Source organism: Propithecus coquereli, unplaced genomic scaffold, assembly GCF_000956105.1.
Source record: "Propithecus coquereli isolate 6110/MARCELLA unplaced genomic scaffold, Pcoq_1.0 Scaffold10, whole genome shotgun sequence".
Taxonomy (NCBI): domain Eukaryota; kingdom Metazoa; phylum Chordata; class Mammalia; order Primates; family Indriidae; genus Propithecus; species Propithecus coquereli.
In genome coordinates, this window is record NW_012133858.1 from 10833575 (window position 1) to 10851722 (window position 18148).

General features: G+C 39.2%; 1 protein-coding gene across 1 annotated transcript in view; it reads left to right on the forward strand.

The window, feature by feature from the left end:
• Window positions 1–18148, forward strand: part of ATP13A4 (ATPase type 13A4) — a 161341-nt gene that overhangs the window by 107197 nt on the left and 35996 nt on the right. The window contains exons 8-16 of the mRNA XM_012639862.1: window positions 4678–4812; window positions 7352–7522; window positions 8336–8493; window positions 9095–9283; window positions 11226–11287; window positions 13322–13472; window positions 15476–15562; window positions 15793–15946; window positions 17070–17181. Coding sequence (XP_012495316.1) covers window positions 4678–4812; window positions 7352–7522; window positions 8336–8493; window positions 9095–9283; window positions 11226–11287; window positions 13322–13472; window positions 15476–15562; window positions 15793–15946; window positions 17070–17181 — 1219 coding nt within the window. The remainder of the gene's footprint in view (window positions 1–4677; window positions 4813–7351; window positions 7523–8335; window positions 8494–9094; window positions 9284–11225; window positions 11288–13321; window positions 13473–15475; window positions 15563–15792; window positions 15947–17069; window positions 17182–18148) is intronic.

An 18148-nucleotide genomic window follows, 5' to 3' on the forward strand; every position in this document is an offset into this window, starting at 1 on the left:
GCTTAAATTTTTGGCATGAATGCTCATAGTTAGTATTGTATACTAGAGGCATATAATGTCTAATTGTCTTCTTTTTGTGAGATTAGCAGATACGAATGTTCATGACTTAGATTTTTTACTTCATTAGGAGCTACAAATTTTTTACTTCCATAGTGTTGTTTTTAAAATTAGGTGGAATAGGAATATTTCTGTAAAAAGAAACACCGCTCCTCCACTATTTCGTTACCCTGAGATTCAATTTAAGAAATAAAGGATAAAGATCTGATTCTTTCTTTTCATTTGCCAGCTTTAAAAATAGTGGGCTAATTATCTAGTATCTTCCAGAGGATTTTTTTCTTTTAGTATCATAAAGTTTAAAATGGTTGGTGCATTTCCATCCATTGAAGTTTTTATTCCTATTTTTGCTCATATTTTCCCATCTTTGGCCATTGAGAGCCTCTTCAAATTGGCTCCTGAGTAGTTTTGACATGACCCTAACAGTCATTGAGATTTTTATTAAACCCATTGAGACAATTCCTGAACCAAACCTGGATGCATCTGTTTTTCAAAAGAGTTCTTAGGCAGGGTACTCAATCAGAGTGCCCATTTTTATGGTATTAGTCATCATTTCTAGTCTTTTTCAGAAGATACACTTAGGAAATAATTTTTTAAGATAAAATACATTATAAGCTCATACTGACAATTTCAATTCAAGTTCAGAACTATGGGCTTTTTACTTAATTTTTTTGATTTTATTTGTGTCTCCTCTCCTTTCACTATACCAAAAATCCCAATTCACAGTGACAGGAATGGATTACTCTTTTGCTTTATCCCATTATCTACAATAGTCTCAGAATAACAAACCAACACACTCAGAATTAATGATTCCTAAAAACAGTTTAAGGTATTTTTAGAGTTCTTTTTTTCTCCCTGTTCATGATATCCCATCAGAAATGTAGAATCAAATTATACCTTTTTTTGTCCCCCAAAATTATGTTTTAAACTTACTCAAAATAGTTCTCTGTATGGTGATGCCAACAACTTGATAGGTTCATTTCACTAATTTTGCTTTAGATTTTAGAGTTAGCTTTTCAATTTTTTTATATTATTTTGTGTAGATAGTATAGAAAATATCTACATGGCTTGAAAGTCAAATCCATAAGACAAGAGATATTCAGGGGAGTCTAGCACCTATCCATGTCCTCTGTAACTTGCGTATTCATTCTCTCTATAATTATCACTTTGGTTGTTTTGATTTATTATATTTGAAAATATAATCAAATTATATATAATATTTACAGCTATATATTATATACACAAAATAGGATATGTATCTATACTGCTGCTTTTTAGATAGATAAGGGTATACTAAACTTATTTAACTGTACTTTATGTTGTGTATATGTGCATACTTAACTGTTTACCAGGTGCCTTTAATTAACAGTGTATATAGATACTCTTCATGCATTACTTCAACTGCATAGTACTCTCTTGTGTCTAGGAACCATTGTTTATTAAATCAGTCCTCTATTAAAGAATTATTTTCTCTGTCTTTTACTATTACAAATAGTGCTATAATAAAGAGTCTTGTACATATATGTTTTTATATTTTTGCCAGTAAAATTTTGAAGTAAAATTGCTAGGCTGAAGAATAAATGCATATGTACTTTTACTAGAGAAGTATCACCAAATTTCTAGAGATTGTGCCCGTTTGCATTTGCACCAGAAACGTGGGAATGCCTGATTCCTCACAGCCTTGCCAACAGAATGTTCTGGCAAACTTTTAGATTTTTCTCATCGTATAGGTGAGCAATGTTATCTAATGTATATTTCTCTCTTTTTTTTAAGGAAATAATTTAAAACTTACAGAAAAGTTGCAAGAATAGTTCAAGTAACTTTTTTTCCCAGAACTATTTGAGAATGAGTTGCTGACGTGGCTCCATGACCACCACATACTTTAGTGTGTATTTCTTAAAGACAAGGATATTCTCCTACATAAACAACAGTTCATCCAGGAAGTTAATATTGACATTCTACTACCAACTAATGGTCAGACCTTATTCACGTTTGCCAACTGTCTCAATAGTGTCCTTTAGAGGAAAGGTGTCCAGGATCACAAAAATGCTTTTGTTTCCCACGTCTCTTTAATCTTCAATCTTTTCTTGACTTCGGTAACTTGGACTCTTTCAACTCTGGTTATTTTGTAGAATGTCACTCAAGTTAGATTTGTCTGATGTTGCCTCATTGTTAAATTCAGGTTATGCATTTTTGGCTGGCATATCCCAGACACGGTGCTGTGTTCTCACTGCTTCCTCTCACGTGGTATATAATTCAAATTTGTCCTGAAACTGGTGATGTTGACTGGATTACTGAATTAAACAGAATCCTCCAGGTTTCTCCATTGTAAATTTATTCTTTCCTCCTTTGCCATTAATACTTATTTTGTTGAGAGATACTTTGAGACTATATAGATAAACCATCTTCCTCAAATTTTTACCCATTAGTTTTAGTATCCATTGATGTTTAGTGATTAAATGATTACTATAATAGTTGCCAAATGATGATTTTCTAATTCTATCTCTCCTTCTAATTAATTATTTGCCATTTTCCTGCAACGAAAGCTATCTTTCTTCTTATCTACCTATTCATCTACTTACGCCATTATGGACTCATGAATCCCTATTTTATTCAATGGCTGTAGTTCTTTATTATTATTTTTTATTTTGATGCTCAAATTGTTATAGATTCTGGCAGCAAGGGTCCTTTAAGTTGGTTTTGATATCTTTGTGATATGTCCCCATCATTCTTTGAGCATTTTCCTACTTAATGGCACAAGGTGTTCCAGCTTCTGTAATACTTTTCTTGACCCAACCTTGTGATCAGCCCTTTCTCTAAAGCACCCTGGTTTTTCATTTGGAGGAATGGAGTTTAGAAACCAAAAATTGGGCACTGAATGTGTTCATTACATTGGTATTTCACTGCTGTAAGGCCTTCTCAAAGGACAGAGTCAGAGACTATATGTATAAACAGACTAGCAAACATGGATTTATGTATTCTTATATCCACACACATTTACATCTGTGTTATTTCTCTGTCTCTAGGACACTGATATTTCCAATTCTAATCTAATACCATAGGGTTTATTCTCGTTTTCTCTCTCTCTATCTTTGTAACTTCCTTTCATCAGTGAGAAACCCGGCTCTCGTTAACCTCAATCTATTTACAGGGAATACAAAGACTCCCAGTAGATGCCTGAAATCGTGAGTAGTACCAAGTCTGATCGCCATCAATGAGAACATATTTCTGTTCCTGTCTTCCACTCACAAATGTAACACGCCTTCCATTTTAACTAAGCACTTACATACTATGCTTGTGACTTCTGCAGTTTGAGGTACAACAGCAAAACTAGCATGGACTTCCTTTTCCTTCTTTATAATTTCACAGATAAAGATTTTTTCTTGCTATAGATTTTAGCAACCTCAGCATACAATTGTTTTTTGTTTCTTCATTAAGTGGAGAACTTTCACCTTTTCACTTAGAGGAAGCACTTTATAGCTTTTCTTTGATGTATCTGAATTGTCAGCATCACTATTCTGTGCTTTGGGGCCATTATTAAGTAAAATAAGGGCTGGTTGAAATGAGCACTGTGATACCACAGCAGTCAATCTGCTAACCGAGATGGTTACTAAGTGACCAACAAACAGAATTTACGGTGTGGATATGCTGGACAAAGGGATGATTTGTGTTCTGGGTAGGACAGAGCAGGACAGCATTAGATTTCATCACGCTACTCAGAATGGTGTACAATTAAACACTTGTGAATTGTTTATTTCTGGGATTGTTCATTTAATATTTTCCAAGTGCAGTTGACTACAAGTAATTGAAACAAAGGAAAGCAAAACTGCAGATAAAAGGGTGGAGGGACTACTGTACTTATTGTATCCATTCTGCCTGGATGTACCCAATCTTCCATCATTGCTGAAACTCCCTCTGCCCTCACCCCTGCTCCCACGTAGATGCCCTTTACACTCTGCTTGGACCCCAATATCCCATGGCAGGCCACTACCACCATGGCAGCCCTTCCCCCCTGCTCGGGCTCTGACACCAGGGTCATGTAAACACCCTTCCATTCTCCTTAGGCTCCAGCACCCCACAGCAGGCTGCCAGCCCACCCCACCCAGCCCGCTGCAGCGATGCCTCTCTTGCTCGGTCCACAACAGCTTTGGGACTCTATAAGGAAGGAGGAAAATAAAGGCAGGCAGGAAGTTGGGAAGAAAGGAAAGAACTTTAATTTCTCTTATTACGAGTAAGAATGAGCAGCTTTTCAAACATTTAACACACCACTTCTGTTTGTGTGTGTGCGAACTGTTAATATCTAGCAATTTTGCTATATAAGTTATTTGCTACCCATCTCTCTTTAAAAGATTCTGAATAGGATCTTTTGTCTGTAACATAAGTTTCAAATATGTTTTCTGAATTTGGCATTAGTTTTTTCTTTGCTTCTTTCCCCCCGCCCCACACACAAAGGTTTTTATTTTACATAGTTTATTACTTTTTCCCCAGATTTTGAATCAATGTTGAGGAATGTCCTCCGTTTTTTAAAAAATGCTCTGGTTGCTTTATTGATTTTCAACTTAAATAGATGTTGGACCTTGTTTTTGTGGAACATGACTGAACTCTGTCTCCTCACTCTTTCAGCTGGAGTTCAAGAGCTGGAATCACGCTTTCTGGTGCCCGGAGATTTATTGATTTTGACAGGGAACAAAGTGCAAATGCCGTGCGATGCCGTCCTGATTGACGGCAGCTGCGTGGTGAATGAAGGCATGCTGACAGGTACGCCTCCATCTCCACCGCCTCAGCTTCTCTGGGCTCACCTGGGCTCCACGCTACCGCGGTCCCCGCCCCTCCTCCACCTGAATGACGACGACCCACTGCAAAGCGTGAGACTGCTGTGGGACCTTCCTATTTCCACAAATCCTAGTCCTGCTGGGGATGGATCTGAGAGTTCAAATTAAAGCTGCCTTCTGTGTGCTAGGTTTGATACAACCATTAACTTTTTGAGTGTTTAGCATTTTCTTCTTGAACAAAGGATTATTACAACCCTCTCATTTTACTTTAAAAGACTGTGAAGATCATTAGATCTTTCAGGATTGTCTGTGATTTTTACCTTTAATATTTTTATATAAAATATGTCTTCAAATAAACTTGGAGGGTTTGAAAACCATCAATGACATCCTGAAACCCACAGGGCAGTTGGTGTTCTTCCAGGCCTGTATTGCAAATGTTAAAAAGTTCATGATGCAGCATTTGGCAAATCTGCTACTTTTAAAGTACACACTGGGTATTTTGGACCAACTGTATTTCATTTTTAAATAGCACGCTGGAGCTGGGAGGGACCTCAGAGGTCATCTCCCTTCACAGGTGAGGTCCAGAGAGGAGGAGTGACTTGCTCAAAGTTACCGCTTTGATTTTTCACTTATATAGCGTAATAGTGAGATGTGCCAACATTTCTGTAAGATGAAGAAGAACCATAAAATCCTTTTCAGAGATGAAATGGGAGACTATGAATGTACAATGGTGTACTGTGGTTCCCATTAAGGTCCAAATAGAATCCATTTCTCTCAGGCAGACCACAAAGGCATGAAGTGAAGACAAAGAACACATATCTTCCTCCTATGTGAACTTACAAAAAATAAATGCATGCGCACATGTACATAGAAGGAAGTAAAACTCAGTGGATAGCAACCAGGAGAGGGACCAATCTAATGGATACTATGAGCACTATTTGGGTGATTGGCACACCTATAGCCAGGACTTAAGCATTACAAAAATGATCTATGTCCCCCCTTAATATTTTGAAATAAATAAATGTATGACAGATCATGGCAGGTCAGCTTCTTTCTTTCAAGAATCCATAGATTCATAAAAATTCTGTAACGTCAGGACTTTTGCCGTGCCAAGTACCATTTTCCTAATGAAAATAGCCCCAGCGCACTGGAATAGGATTCTATTAATACTTTATAGTGCTCACTTTGCAAAGATTAGTGGGAGGCTTTACAAGCTTGCTCCTCAGGACAGGCCATAGTTATGTCACAATTTCGTTCAATACCTCGTATTAGCATTTCGACCCACTGCAGCACGCTCCTCGCACTACTCCGGCAAAAGTCGCCAGGGTCCCCATTGCCAATTCCAATGTATTCTTTAAATCTCTCATCTTATCGTCCTCTCTGTTGCATTTGACTATTCTGACCACCTCTCCTTCTGAAAACTCTCTCCTCTCTAACTTTCTAAGACAACTCTCTCTCTCCAAATTCTCCTACCATTGACCTTACCCATGCAGTTTCTCTACTGCTCCTGTTTCTCCACCTCCTTGGTTGCTGTTGCTGCTCAGGGCTACAGCACTGTCCTTTCCTCTTCTCACCCCAGACTTGGTCCCTATGTAACCTTGTCTCTTTCTGTGGCTTTAATTATTGTCCATAAGCTGATAAACTCTGACTAAATACCTCTGGTCAAGGCCTTTCACCTGGGCTCAGATCCAGATAACTCTCTAAGTACCTACAAGACATCTCACATGGTCGTTCTACAAGGCAGCTTCAGCTCACGGTGGATAAGGGACTATTCTTTCTCTCCTCCTGTAATCCCTATGTTGATGAATAATGCCACCCTCTGCTCACCTCCCATGTTAGGAACCAGGAAGTCATTTTAAATTCCTCTATCCCTATAACGTGCCAATATAAAAATGCCCTCAAGTCCAGCACTTCCTTTCTATTTTCACAGCCAAATGCCTCGTTCAGGCCTCATCCCTTCCACCTGGGACTCTGAGCAGTTCCCAGCTAGATGTGCAGCCTCCAGCCTCACCAGACCCCAATTCAACATTGTGAACAGAGTGCTCTCTCTTACACACAAATATGATATTAGCCCCTGATTAAAGCAGTTAAGTATCTCCCCACCCTCCTTCAGCCTCCAGTGACTTTAGAAAAATGTTTAAATCCTTAAATTTGGGGCTCTGCACGCTTAGGCTCCTACAAAGCTCTCACGGCCCTTGTTACCCACACTCTATATTCTAGACAGCACAGCTCGCTGCTCCCTACATAATTATTTCCAGCTATTTTAACATCCATGCTTGATTTACAATACTCAGTATTTATAACACTGCACTATACTTATTTGCTTACATGTCTGTCTCCCACTCTAAACTACTGACCTCTTAAAAACAAGAACTATGTTTACCCTTGTATCCCCAGTACCTAGGGTTGTCTCTGTCACCAGAAAGGCTCACAACAAATGGCTGTTGTATGATGAGTGAGTGCAGGCATGATTTAAATGAGTGAAGGCATTTTACCTCGCAAAACGGGATGCTTGTTTTCTGTAGGAGAGAGTATTCCAGTCACTAAAACTCCATTACCCAAAATGGATAGCTCTGTGCCCTGGAAAACACAGAGTGAAGCGGATTACAAACGGCATGTCCTCTTCTGTGGAACAGAGGTGATCCAGGCCAAGGCAGCATGCTCTGGGACCGTGAGAGCAGTGGTACTGCAGACCGGTTAGCATCTCCTCCTCTGTGTTGTTACTTTTAATGAAATACTTTTGCTCAAGTTGTCTAGTTCCTTAAATTTATTAGGTAAGGAGCAGTCTTTAGATAACAAATCAAATGTATGTAAATCTATATGATATTTTAAATGCCAATTGAACTATGGTATATGATTTTTGGTAAATAATACTGATGACAATAATTACTAATTACGTGCTTCACAGTTTGTAAACTATTTCCACATATCAAACCAGCAGAGCAGAAATGTCGACTGTCCGCATTTTATACTTGAATAGGCTGAGGCCACACAATTCAAGTGAACTTTTAAAAATGCCATAGCTGGACCGAGGTTTTCTCTAATCCCAAGTTCTTTCTAGGCAGGTAGGGCTAGACACTGAAAATTTAACACTGAAAAGAATTAGAAAACTGAGTCCATCAGTATTTACTGGGCCATTTAATTTTAATTAAAGTGGTGTGTGTGTGTGTGTGTGTGTGTGTGTGTGTGTCTGCATGCTCATGAGTCATTTCCTTAAAATAAAGTTATATTTGGAAAAGCTGCACTCTCCATCCAGTATGGCTGTTTCCTATCTCTAGGATGCATAAAAATTGGAAGTTGAGGAAAGGAAGGCCAGAGAGAGCACTAGGCTCAAGATAGATATTTCCATTCTAGCGCTTATTTATTTTTTCACTTATCTTTCAATTGCCTTTGGGTTTAAACACGGTTTAAATATCTCTAGAGGAAATCAAAGGCAATGTTGAGGTTTAGAAGAGCACTAGCAGTAGGGTTTGTCCTCCTGAGAGTGGGGTGTGTGTTTGCTCTTTCAGGTTTCAACACTGCAAAGGGGGACCTTGTGAGATCCATTCTCTACCCCAAGCCAATGAATTTTAAGCTCTACAGGGATGCTATCAGGTTCCTCCTGTGCCTTGTGGGGACAGCCACCATTGGGATGATCTATACTCTGTGTGTCTATGTGCTCAGTGGGGTAAGCTGCCTTTGCTCTTTTATTACATGCACACATACACTCGTCCCTATATATTTCATACTCTGCATGTTGACATTAACCTAGGGCATGGTTTATAAACCTGGGAAACAAAGCCAAACACTGGAACCGCTTATCTAGTGCCAATTCCCCAATATAAGCAATTGATCACTAAGTTCCATAATAACAATCAGATCTTATGGGAGAGTGGGATAAAACAATTTGTTTATTGAGATATCAACATACCTTCACTCTTTTACTCACACTTTACACTATTTTTTTCCTTTTCGTCTGAGAATGTATTTATTTCAGTAAAGTAGTATTTTTGCAGCTATTAAATGAGAAATTTTAAGTAAAACTGGATACCCACTGTTGGTAAGGACATGGCAAACTGGTACATTGTTCTCTGCTGATAGAAGTATGAACCATCATAAACCTTTTTATTGCACTTTGGCAAAAGATGCTGAGAGCTGTAAAGATGGTCATGCCCTTTGTCCTAGTGATACCATTTCCAGAAATTTGACCTAAAGAAGAAGAAGGAAAAAAGTCAGATGCTGCCCATCACTGATTTGCCTGTAATAGTTAAAGAATGACTATCTTCCAGGAACCTCCAGAGGATATAGTGAAGAAAGCCCTTGATGTCATCACAATTGCAGTTCCTCCTGCTCTACCTGCTGCTCTGACCACAGGCATTATCTATGCCCAGAAGAGGCTGAAGAAGAGAGGCATTTTCTGTATTAGTCCCCAGAGAATCAATGTGTGTGGACAAGTAAACCTTGTCTGCTTTGACAAGGTATGTGTGTTTCATCCTCGCTCTCATAGCCATTTTTATCATCACTGTCATCATACACAGGTGTTTTTTACCCACCTGTGAGGCAGGAAATGTAGAATGTGGGTACATGGCTTCATTTAATCTCTGGTTGGGCATGCGATCTGGGATAGATACATCTCTTGAGCTCTCAGATTCTAGGGTTTAGAGGAGGGGGAGTGGGTACTGAATAGGAGAATTTTTAAGGTCCTTGCTGCTTCAATATGCTATGGAAAGCAATTAATTAAAATAGCATCCTGTCCCTCTGCAGTCAAAACTCTCATTCAAGGAATAAAATTTAAACCCTTTACTATAGTCACTGATGTGTCCCTAATGCTAAGAATATTCCCTGGCATAGAGTCAGTGCTCAATAAATATTTATTGAATTAATGAATGAATGAAAAAGGAAGAGTTTATTAAACTGTGTCTTACTGCGAGACTTGGTTCCTACAAAACCCCATATAAACCTTTACTGTATTTTCCCATCTATAGTTTATTGCTTAAAATTACACTTGATTAATTGCTGGTTATTCCCAAGCAGCCTCGTATTCTATCTTCTCTTGAGTGTATTGTTAAAGCCTGTACACACATGTGCTGGGGTAAAGGGGGGAGTTGTAAGAGGATGAGATGGAAATGCCCTTCAGGGCATCATGGGAAGGTGAGCATGGGCAAAGGTGTGGAGGCAGGAAAGCAAGAGAGTGTGTGGTTTTGACTAGAGCAGGACATTAGTAATGGGAGAGGATGTCTGTGGACCTTGAACGTCTGGCTAGGAATTTTTTATTTAATCTTTAAGCAGCAAAAAGCCATTAAAGGTTTTTTGTTGTTGTCATTGCCTTCTTTTTTAATTAATTTTTTTATTGTGATAAAATATACATAACATAAAATTAACCATTTTCACCATTTTTAAGTGCACTGTTAACTGTCATTAAGTACATTTGTACCCATTAAACAATGCATTGAAGGTTTTGATAGCAGAGAATTAATGGGATCAGAGCTGTATTTTATAATTACTGGATTATCAGAAAGATCTACCAAGAACAGAAAGTTAATATGACTCTTGCCACCATTTCAATATTATTTTGTGATCAAACTAGCATTGTAAGGAAACACATTCTATTTACGAGATCATTTCCTTGGACTTGGAAAAAGAAACAGGAGTGAGAGAGATAATTGTGAATTGAATTTGAATTAAAAATTAGCAATAATTACGAGTAATTACCATTATTCTTAGCTCTTACTATATGCTAGATATTAAATTAGACACATTATCTCATTTAATCTTCACAACAAGTCTGTGAGATTATGACCATGTTGCAGACAAGGGCTCTGATGTTAGAGGGGTTGAGTAATTCACCCAGGTCACACAGCTAGTGTTCGAACCTAGTCTGAGCTCTTAAAACGTTATGCTGAGAGAAATGCCAACAAACGCTTTTACCAAATCAGTATCAAATAGCAACAAATTTCTTTAGTCTTTTCACAAAGGGTGCCTTGTAGGTAAAAATTCTACTCCGTTACTTATTTCTGATGACATATTTTTAACTTCTACTATAAAAACTGGGACTTGCTCCTTTTATAGCTCTTAGAGGCTTACCCAGGACTTGCCCTTCCATTCAGTCTACCATTAGATTCTCAAAACAACCCTCTGAAGCTGTAAGGAAGATACTGTTTTCTTCTTTTTACCATGGAGGGCACGGAAGTTCAAAGAAGTTAAGTGCCAGCTTGTCTACAGCTGGTACGAGATCATCAAAGCTTCCACCAGGACTCCAGATTCCTGTCTTTCGGTGTCTCTCTTTGAAGTGCTGGTCTTGATAATACATTTGTGAAGTATATTTTCCTTTTAAAACATACCTTATTTGTCTTCACTATGGAGTCTTCTCCATAGGGCCACCAGATCTTCAGAGTGAACCAAGTATTTGTTTCTATTTAGACAGGTACCTTAACAAGGGATGGCTTGGATCTCTGGGGAGTCGTGCCCTGTGATAGGAATGGGTGAGTACCTTGGACTAAAGGCATTGTAATTTCTCTTTGTCCAGAATTCCATGTTGTCTCTTGAAACTACTGATGGAGACATTTTAGCATTGGCTTTGGTGGACAAATGATTGCCAAAATATCTTCATTTAATTTCTCCTCTTGAATTTTTCCAAGAGTCATTAAAACATGCATATTTCGCCCCACCCGGCCCCAGGCCACTCACAAACCCAGGAGGTGGTGGGGCAGTTTTGACACTGCGTTCAAATTTTTGCTGAAATGTAATTTGCTTTTAGCATATTCATCAGAGGCCTGAAGTTGGCCCAGTTTAAATAATATGGACAAGACCAGGACACCGTCCTTCAGAGAGGTAACATTCTTGTGTGCAAGCTGAAGCATCTTGATATGCTCGGAGGAAGGAGAACACTGCATTGACTTTTGTGCCCTGAATTTCAGGAAAAGGAACATTGTGGAAACACAGCTAGTGTACTCATTTTCCTTGGTATTCTGATTCTGGGAACTCCACCTTCTGGCTTCTGTAACCTCCTCTTTTCCAGCAAGAAAAGACTCCCTATTGGCAGTTTTCAGCTTGATGTGGTAAAGATTTGCACGTCCTTCTCCCGTGGCCCTCTTGTGGCCATGTCTGAGTTTGTGTTTCTGCCTGCCTTTTCTCCTCTCTACCCACCTCCAGTGTGATCAGAACACAAAATGTTGTGCATTTGAAATTTATGTTTTGTTTGAAAATGATAGTGTTTCCCTCTAATACTTACAACCTAAATCACAAAGCATTTTATTCATGAAAGGTTCACTGTGGTTCTTTTCCATTATGCGGATGACATACAATTTATCCATAAAGTATTTTTAATTACACTTGGTTTTGATACATTGTCATATTAAAATACTGCTTAGAAACAAGTCTAATTCCTAGTTTAAAATATAATCCTGGTGCTTCTAACCACTTTAGTTTACAGAGGAAGCCTCTTACAGTGTTGAACTTTCTAAAGGTCTTTTCATTTTTCCTAGATAATGGATTTGAATATACATCTCATTTCCTCGTTTGTTAGTATTTTTCTTTTTCAGCTTCTTCAAAATATGTATGCATTTATTCAAATGTGTGAGCACCTTGAGAGCAATCTTTTTCTTATTTATGTTTGTGTCCCCAAAGCCATAGCACTGTACTAGACACACATAGTAGGTGCACAGTAAACGTTTGTTCATCTAAAATGAGCTAAATATGTTCTGTCTTTTGAATGTTCTACTTATTGAATTGACATCATATTAGTCACAAAACTTTGGAAACTTTCTATTTCTAAAAATAGCTTGTTATGTTTAAATAAAAACACTTGATATAATATTTAGGTAACTTACTGATTAATTAGGCCTACCTCCCTTCTTCCCTCTTTCTGTCCTTTCCTTCCTTCCTTCAAAAAGATCAAAGTTGGCTTCAAATTACTAAAACGGCAATTTAAATTTTTTAAAAAATTGACAAATTTAATTAATGAAATGAGAGAGAACAGTTAATTCTAGGTAAGAAGTGAGCACCTGACTTATAAGCTATTAAATATCTTCTTGTCAATTCTTATCTGATAATTCTGATCTTTTCCAAAAGGGCCTGACCATTGTACTAGACAGATACTTCATGAGCCATCAAAGGCTATCAGAAATTGATAAATTAGAAATGCTCAAATAAAAATACAAGGATAGGGATGATAGAGAGCTTTATGTATTTGTTGTGCTATCCAGAGTCTGGCTCAATCCTCTGGAACTCAGAATTATATGCTCAGAATTAGTGACTGATTACAGATTACTGACTGATAAGATTTTTTTCTGATTTGTGCTTTTTTTTGTTTCCGAATATGTGCTTATGCTTCTGTGTTAACTATACTCAGTGAATTTACCAAAGGATGATGGCTGAATTAATTTGGGGGGGTTGGACCGTGGGTATATAATTCAACAAAGCATATTAAATTATTTTTGAAAAAGATGTTCACCTCTAAGATGCTCCACTTTGGCATGAGGGGTTAGAACCAAAGCCCTTTCCCTCTTCTCCCTCAGCTTCCAGGATGTCCACAGCTTTGCCTCGGGCAAGGCTTTGCCGTGGGGCCCGCTGTGTGCGGCCATGGCCAGCTGCCACTCTCTCATCCTTCTCGATGGGACCGTCCAGGGAGACCCTCTGGACCTCAAAATGTTTGAAGCTACCACCTGGGTAAGCCTCTGCTGTGCAGAGAATCTAAGAAGCTTCTTCAATGCCAGAGCAACATAGGCTTTATCACAGCTATTTTGTTACGGCAGAGATGACCGGAAATAGACCGACATACACACAGAAATAATGATAAAACAGGTTTATACACCAGCGGGCTCAGAGGGGGATTTTTCCTCCCAAATTCTGAGCACCAGACAAAGATCACTGCAGTCTATTATACACTCTGCTTAAGGGGGAGGGGCACGGTTACAACAGGGTTAACTTCAGTGAGGCAGGGTCCTAAGCTACTTTACAGCCTGGTACATTAATTGCTACAGGTGATTTATGAGGGTGGCAGCTGCCAGGGTAAGGTCACAGGGGAGGAGGAGGAGGCCCAGGGAAGGATCGCAAGGGTGAAAAACGCAGTAGTGGAATTTCCTAAGAATTCCACTTTAGTGGAATTTTCCAATTTTCCACTTCAATTTAACACTTATAAAATGCGAGTTTTCCAACGTGGAGTGCATTTGGCGGTGAAGTGCAAACTAATCTAAGCCTGGTTGCCTTATCTGCACAATGAAGCTAATAATAGCAACTGTTTTATAAAATTATTGTGAGGATTAACTGAGATGATGCATTAACAAAATCCTTGGTACTGCGCCTGGCACATATTACAGGTTCAGTAGTATTAACATAATTATAATCATTATATAATTATTTATCTTCTCTTTGTACTGTTCTATGAGCATTACCTGGTTTCAAAGTTCTCTAGAACACAGGGATTGGGAAACACTGACATCCCTAGTGCTTAGGATAAGCACTCATGGTGACCATGAGTTTTATTCTTATTAAGTTAGTATTGATTTTATTTCTAAGGCTGGAAACAACAAAAAGGAAAACAATTAAAGAGTTTTTGTTGAGACTTTGAGCTAGATTTAAGAGCAAATGGTGTAGTGCAGGAATCTGGCCCTTCTGATTCTCATTTCGGCTCTGCTCTCACCGACAGCTCAACACTGCTAAGTTATCTCTCGTTTTGCGGACTTGGCTCCCATGACCATAAAATGAGGGGATTGAATTAGACCAGCAGTGTTCATATAAAACAAAATAAGACAAAAAAGCTTGAATCTTTTCTTAAAAGGAAACATTATTCAGAAGTACTCTTTAAAAACTAAATAGAGTGGCTCCAGTCAAAATAGCAGTTGGAGTGCAAAGGTTGGGATTAGGGAACACACATCCCCAACGACTTAGCTGTGAGTCCTTCCCTTCTCCCTGCACGTAGCTCTGCGCCCTGGTGACAGACTGTGAGCACCACTGAGAGGCACAATTTTTAGGGTCCCTTCCAGACCTCACAGAGCATTATTTCATAGCAATCTGATATAACTTTGCCAATCTTCCTTCCATCCTTTCTAAGTTACTGATTCTGCATCTTTAAGTAGGAATTATAATTTCCTCTCTTTTTTTCAACCGCTCCATGGGATGATTACAAAGCACTGTGTTACCTTTGGGTGAAAGGTTCCTTTGACTCTAATTTAGGGTCATTATTATAGTAATTACTGAACCTTAACCATGTACATCGCAGTCCCTGCCCTGCCCTGCCCTGCCCTGAGGACTATCAATCCAAACTAGATAGACCGGCAAGAACAGGAACAGCAGAGAACTCCAGGAAAAGATAGACAGAAAGGTGCTTGCTCCACACAAAATAAGTCTGGCTATTCATGGGCACTACTTTCAAGTTAAGCTCTTTAGAAATGGAGAATGAGCCTTTAGTCAGCACATTCCAACAGAGAGAACAGGATAAATTGCATGAATAATTCAGAAGTGTCTGCCCTTCAAGTTTTGCAGCATTTCCAAAGCATTCTTTTTTTTCTGTGGGAGAGTAAGTCTGGTTCACCTCCATCTAGCTGAGGAAAGAGATGTGGAGGATACATCAAGGTGGTCTGAGGGTTTTCTCAAGGGGAGGGTTTAAGCATAACATCAGTGGATGAACAATGAATACATCTCTGCAATGAAATATTCCATTTGTGAAACAGGAAATGGCTATTTCCAGGGACGATTTCCACACCAAGGGCGTGTCGGCACATGTGATGGTAGTGAAGCCCTGCAAAACAGCCAGCCAGGTAAGCGGAGCTCGCTGCTCACCCCACAGCACTCAAACTCAAAGGGAAACTCTCTTCTGGCCGATGATTTTTGAAAGGTCACAGAGGTATCTTCTTTGAATTCCAGCTGTGAGAATTGCTGAGAACTTCCCCCTTGCTCGCTAAAATAAGAATTAAAGGAGGAGTAGTTAATTTCCAATGGCTAGAAGCTATGTCGGCATGGGCCTCTCCACTCCCCATCCCTCAACCAGGTCCCGGTCGAAGGAATCGCAGTCCTGCATCAGTTCCCATTCTCATCAGCACTGCAAAGGATGACAGTCATTGTCCAAGAGATGGGGGGTGACCGACTGGCTTTCATGAAAGGTGCACCAGAGAGGGTGGCCAGCTTTTGCCAACCTGAGACAGGTTAGTGAATAGACTTGTATTGCAACTGGCAAATCCGTATTTCCAGGTAAATATGTCCCCACAGCACTTGATCTATGAATCCAATTGCATACTGGTCATCACCAATTGGGTGACTCACTGGCGTTCCAAATTCAATACTCAAATCCAGCTTATCTTTCTCACAATTTCTCATTTTGGTGAATGGTATGTCCACCATCCCCAGTTTAGGTGCCGTCTCTGAGCCTCCCTCTCCCTCCTGCCTCTGTCTTGTCAGTTGCGAGTCCATGGCTCTGTCACTGGGTCGCTGCAGACCCTCATCAGCCCTAATCACTTCGATAGCTGGTGAATGGGCCCTCTGCCTCCAGTCTCGTCCACTCTGATTTACCCTCTATACTGTGACCACATTGGTTCTTCTGTCACAACTATGTTGTCACTGTTTTGCTTTTAATCTTTTGGTTGCTTCCCATGGGCTCCAGTATAATCTCAACTTTCTTCGGGATTGTATATAAGGCTTTCAGGATCCGACGCCCGTCGAACTTTCCAGATCTGCCTCACCACTCCTCTCCTCACAGCCTGTGCTTCCCCTGAGCTGAACTAACCACCAAGCCTTGTGTCTCATGCCTCCGTGCCTGAGTGCATGATGCTCCCTCGGCCAAAAAGCCCTCTCCTTCCTTCCCCTGACCACTTCCTCCAGCCTGGTGCAGGGACTACTAAGCACTTTTCACAGCTCGCTGTCATTGCCTAGATCATGGCGATGATCTCATTTGACTGCATTATTAGTCTATTGGTTGTCACTCAGACAGAAATCCTCAGAGCAGAGCTGGCAGTTTCATCTCTTCATAGCCAATTCTTGGCACATAGTAGACTCTCAATAAATGTTTGTTGGTTAAACTGGGGGAAAAAGAATTCTACACTTTCCCTATCCTTTTTCCTTTTTTCAACTGCTTCCTTTTCCTTTCAGTTTCCCTGGACCCCAAGAGGTCAGCCCTGACAACGTAATTATGTTTAGCATTTCTGCTACTTGTATGCACATCTTTATAGAGGTGTGTTTTCTTGGGCAAGAACTGGCTGTTTGTAGAAGTTTTCTTTGCCAGTACTGGCTACGTAAATATTGCATACTAATCCTGTGTTACTTTCTAAACAGTACCAACTAGTTTTGTTAGTGAACTTCAGATTTACACGACGCAGGGCTTTCGGGTCATAGCACTGGCCTACAAGAAGCTGGACACTGACCACCACACGACTGCCTGGATGAGGTAAATGGGGGAGAATTCTGCTAAAGCAAAATGGTTTGGTGGAAAGATGCTCCAGACTGGGATGGGACTCCAGGGTTCTGGGTGATGGACACAGCAATGTAGCTTGCTGAGAATTTATTCGTGTACATAAAATGTTTCTTACATTGGTAAACAGGAATATAGTCATCCCTGCCACGTCTATATCACAAAGCTAATGTGAACACTGACTGGGAGATTTTGTTAGAAATAAATGTATAAAATATAAACTATGATGTGACTTTATAGCTTTGTGAAAGCAGACCTAAGAATATAACCAGTGTTTCGGAGTTTGAGATTGTGGTCATGCCCCCACTTTTTTATTATAGTTGGTGGATTGGTTGGAAGTTATAAAACATAACATTTGCCTGAAAAAAATTCTTGATAGGAAATACACAGCTTAATGAAACAAATAAATGTATCTTAGACTATATGATCTAGGTAATATTTGCAGAAAAACAAGAAAAACTTCTGAGGGCCATACTAGGGAAAGTTTTGATATGTATAGATTAAAATAAAGATGCTCAACAGTGGAAATAGACTGCGGTCCTTAGGAGTTCAACTTTATTTGCTGTGTGTGTTTTTTATAATTTTCCACTGTTGTTAGGCTATCACGTTTATTTCACCTTCAATGCCATTTCCAATACTCTATGTCAGCCACTACTGGTAACACTGCTGTGGAGATAATCAAGGCTCATTTTGTCATTTAGGATTTTAAATTTGGAAGGTCTAATGTATTTGTTTTCAACCTTATCAAACTAAACACTCTCTTGTCGTAACTATACTTTGTAACTCTTCCTTTAATATAGTAAAATAAAATTCATATGTAACATTATCTGTACATATTCTTTGTAAAAATATATATAATGCCCTCTTGTATAGTAAAAATAAAAGCAAAAAATATAATGTATCACAAAAAGTAATAGTTCAATAAATGCTCAGCTGACTCCAC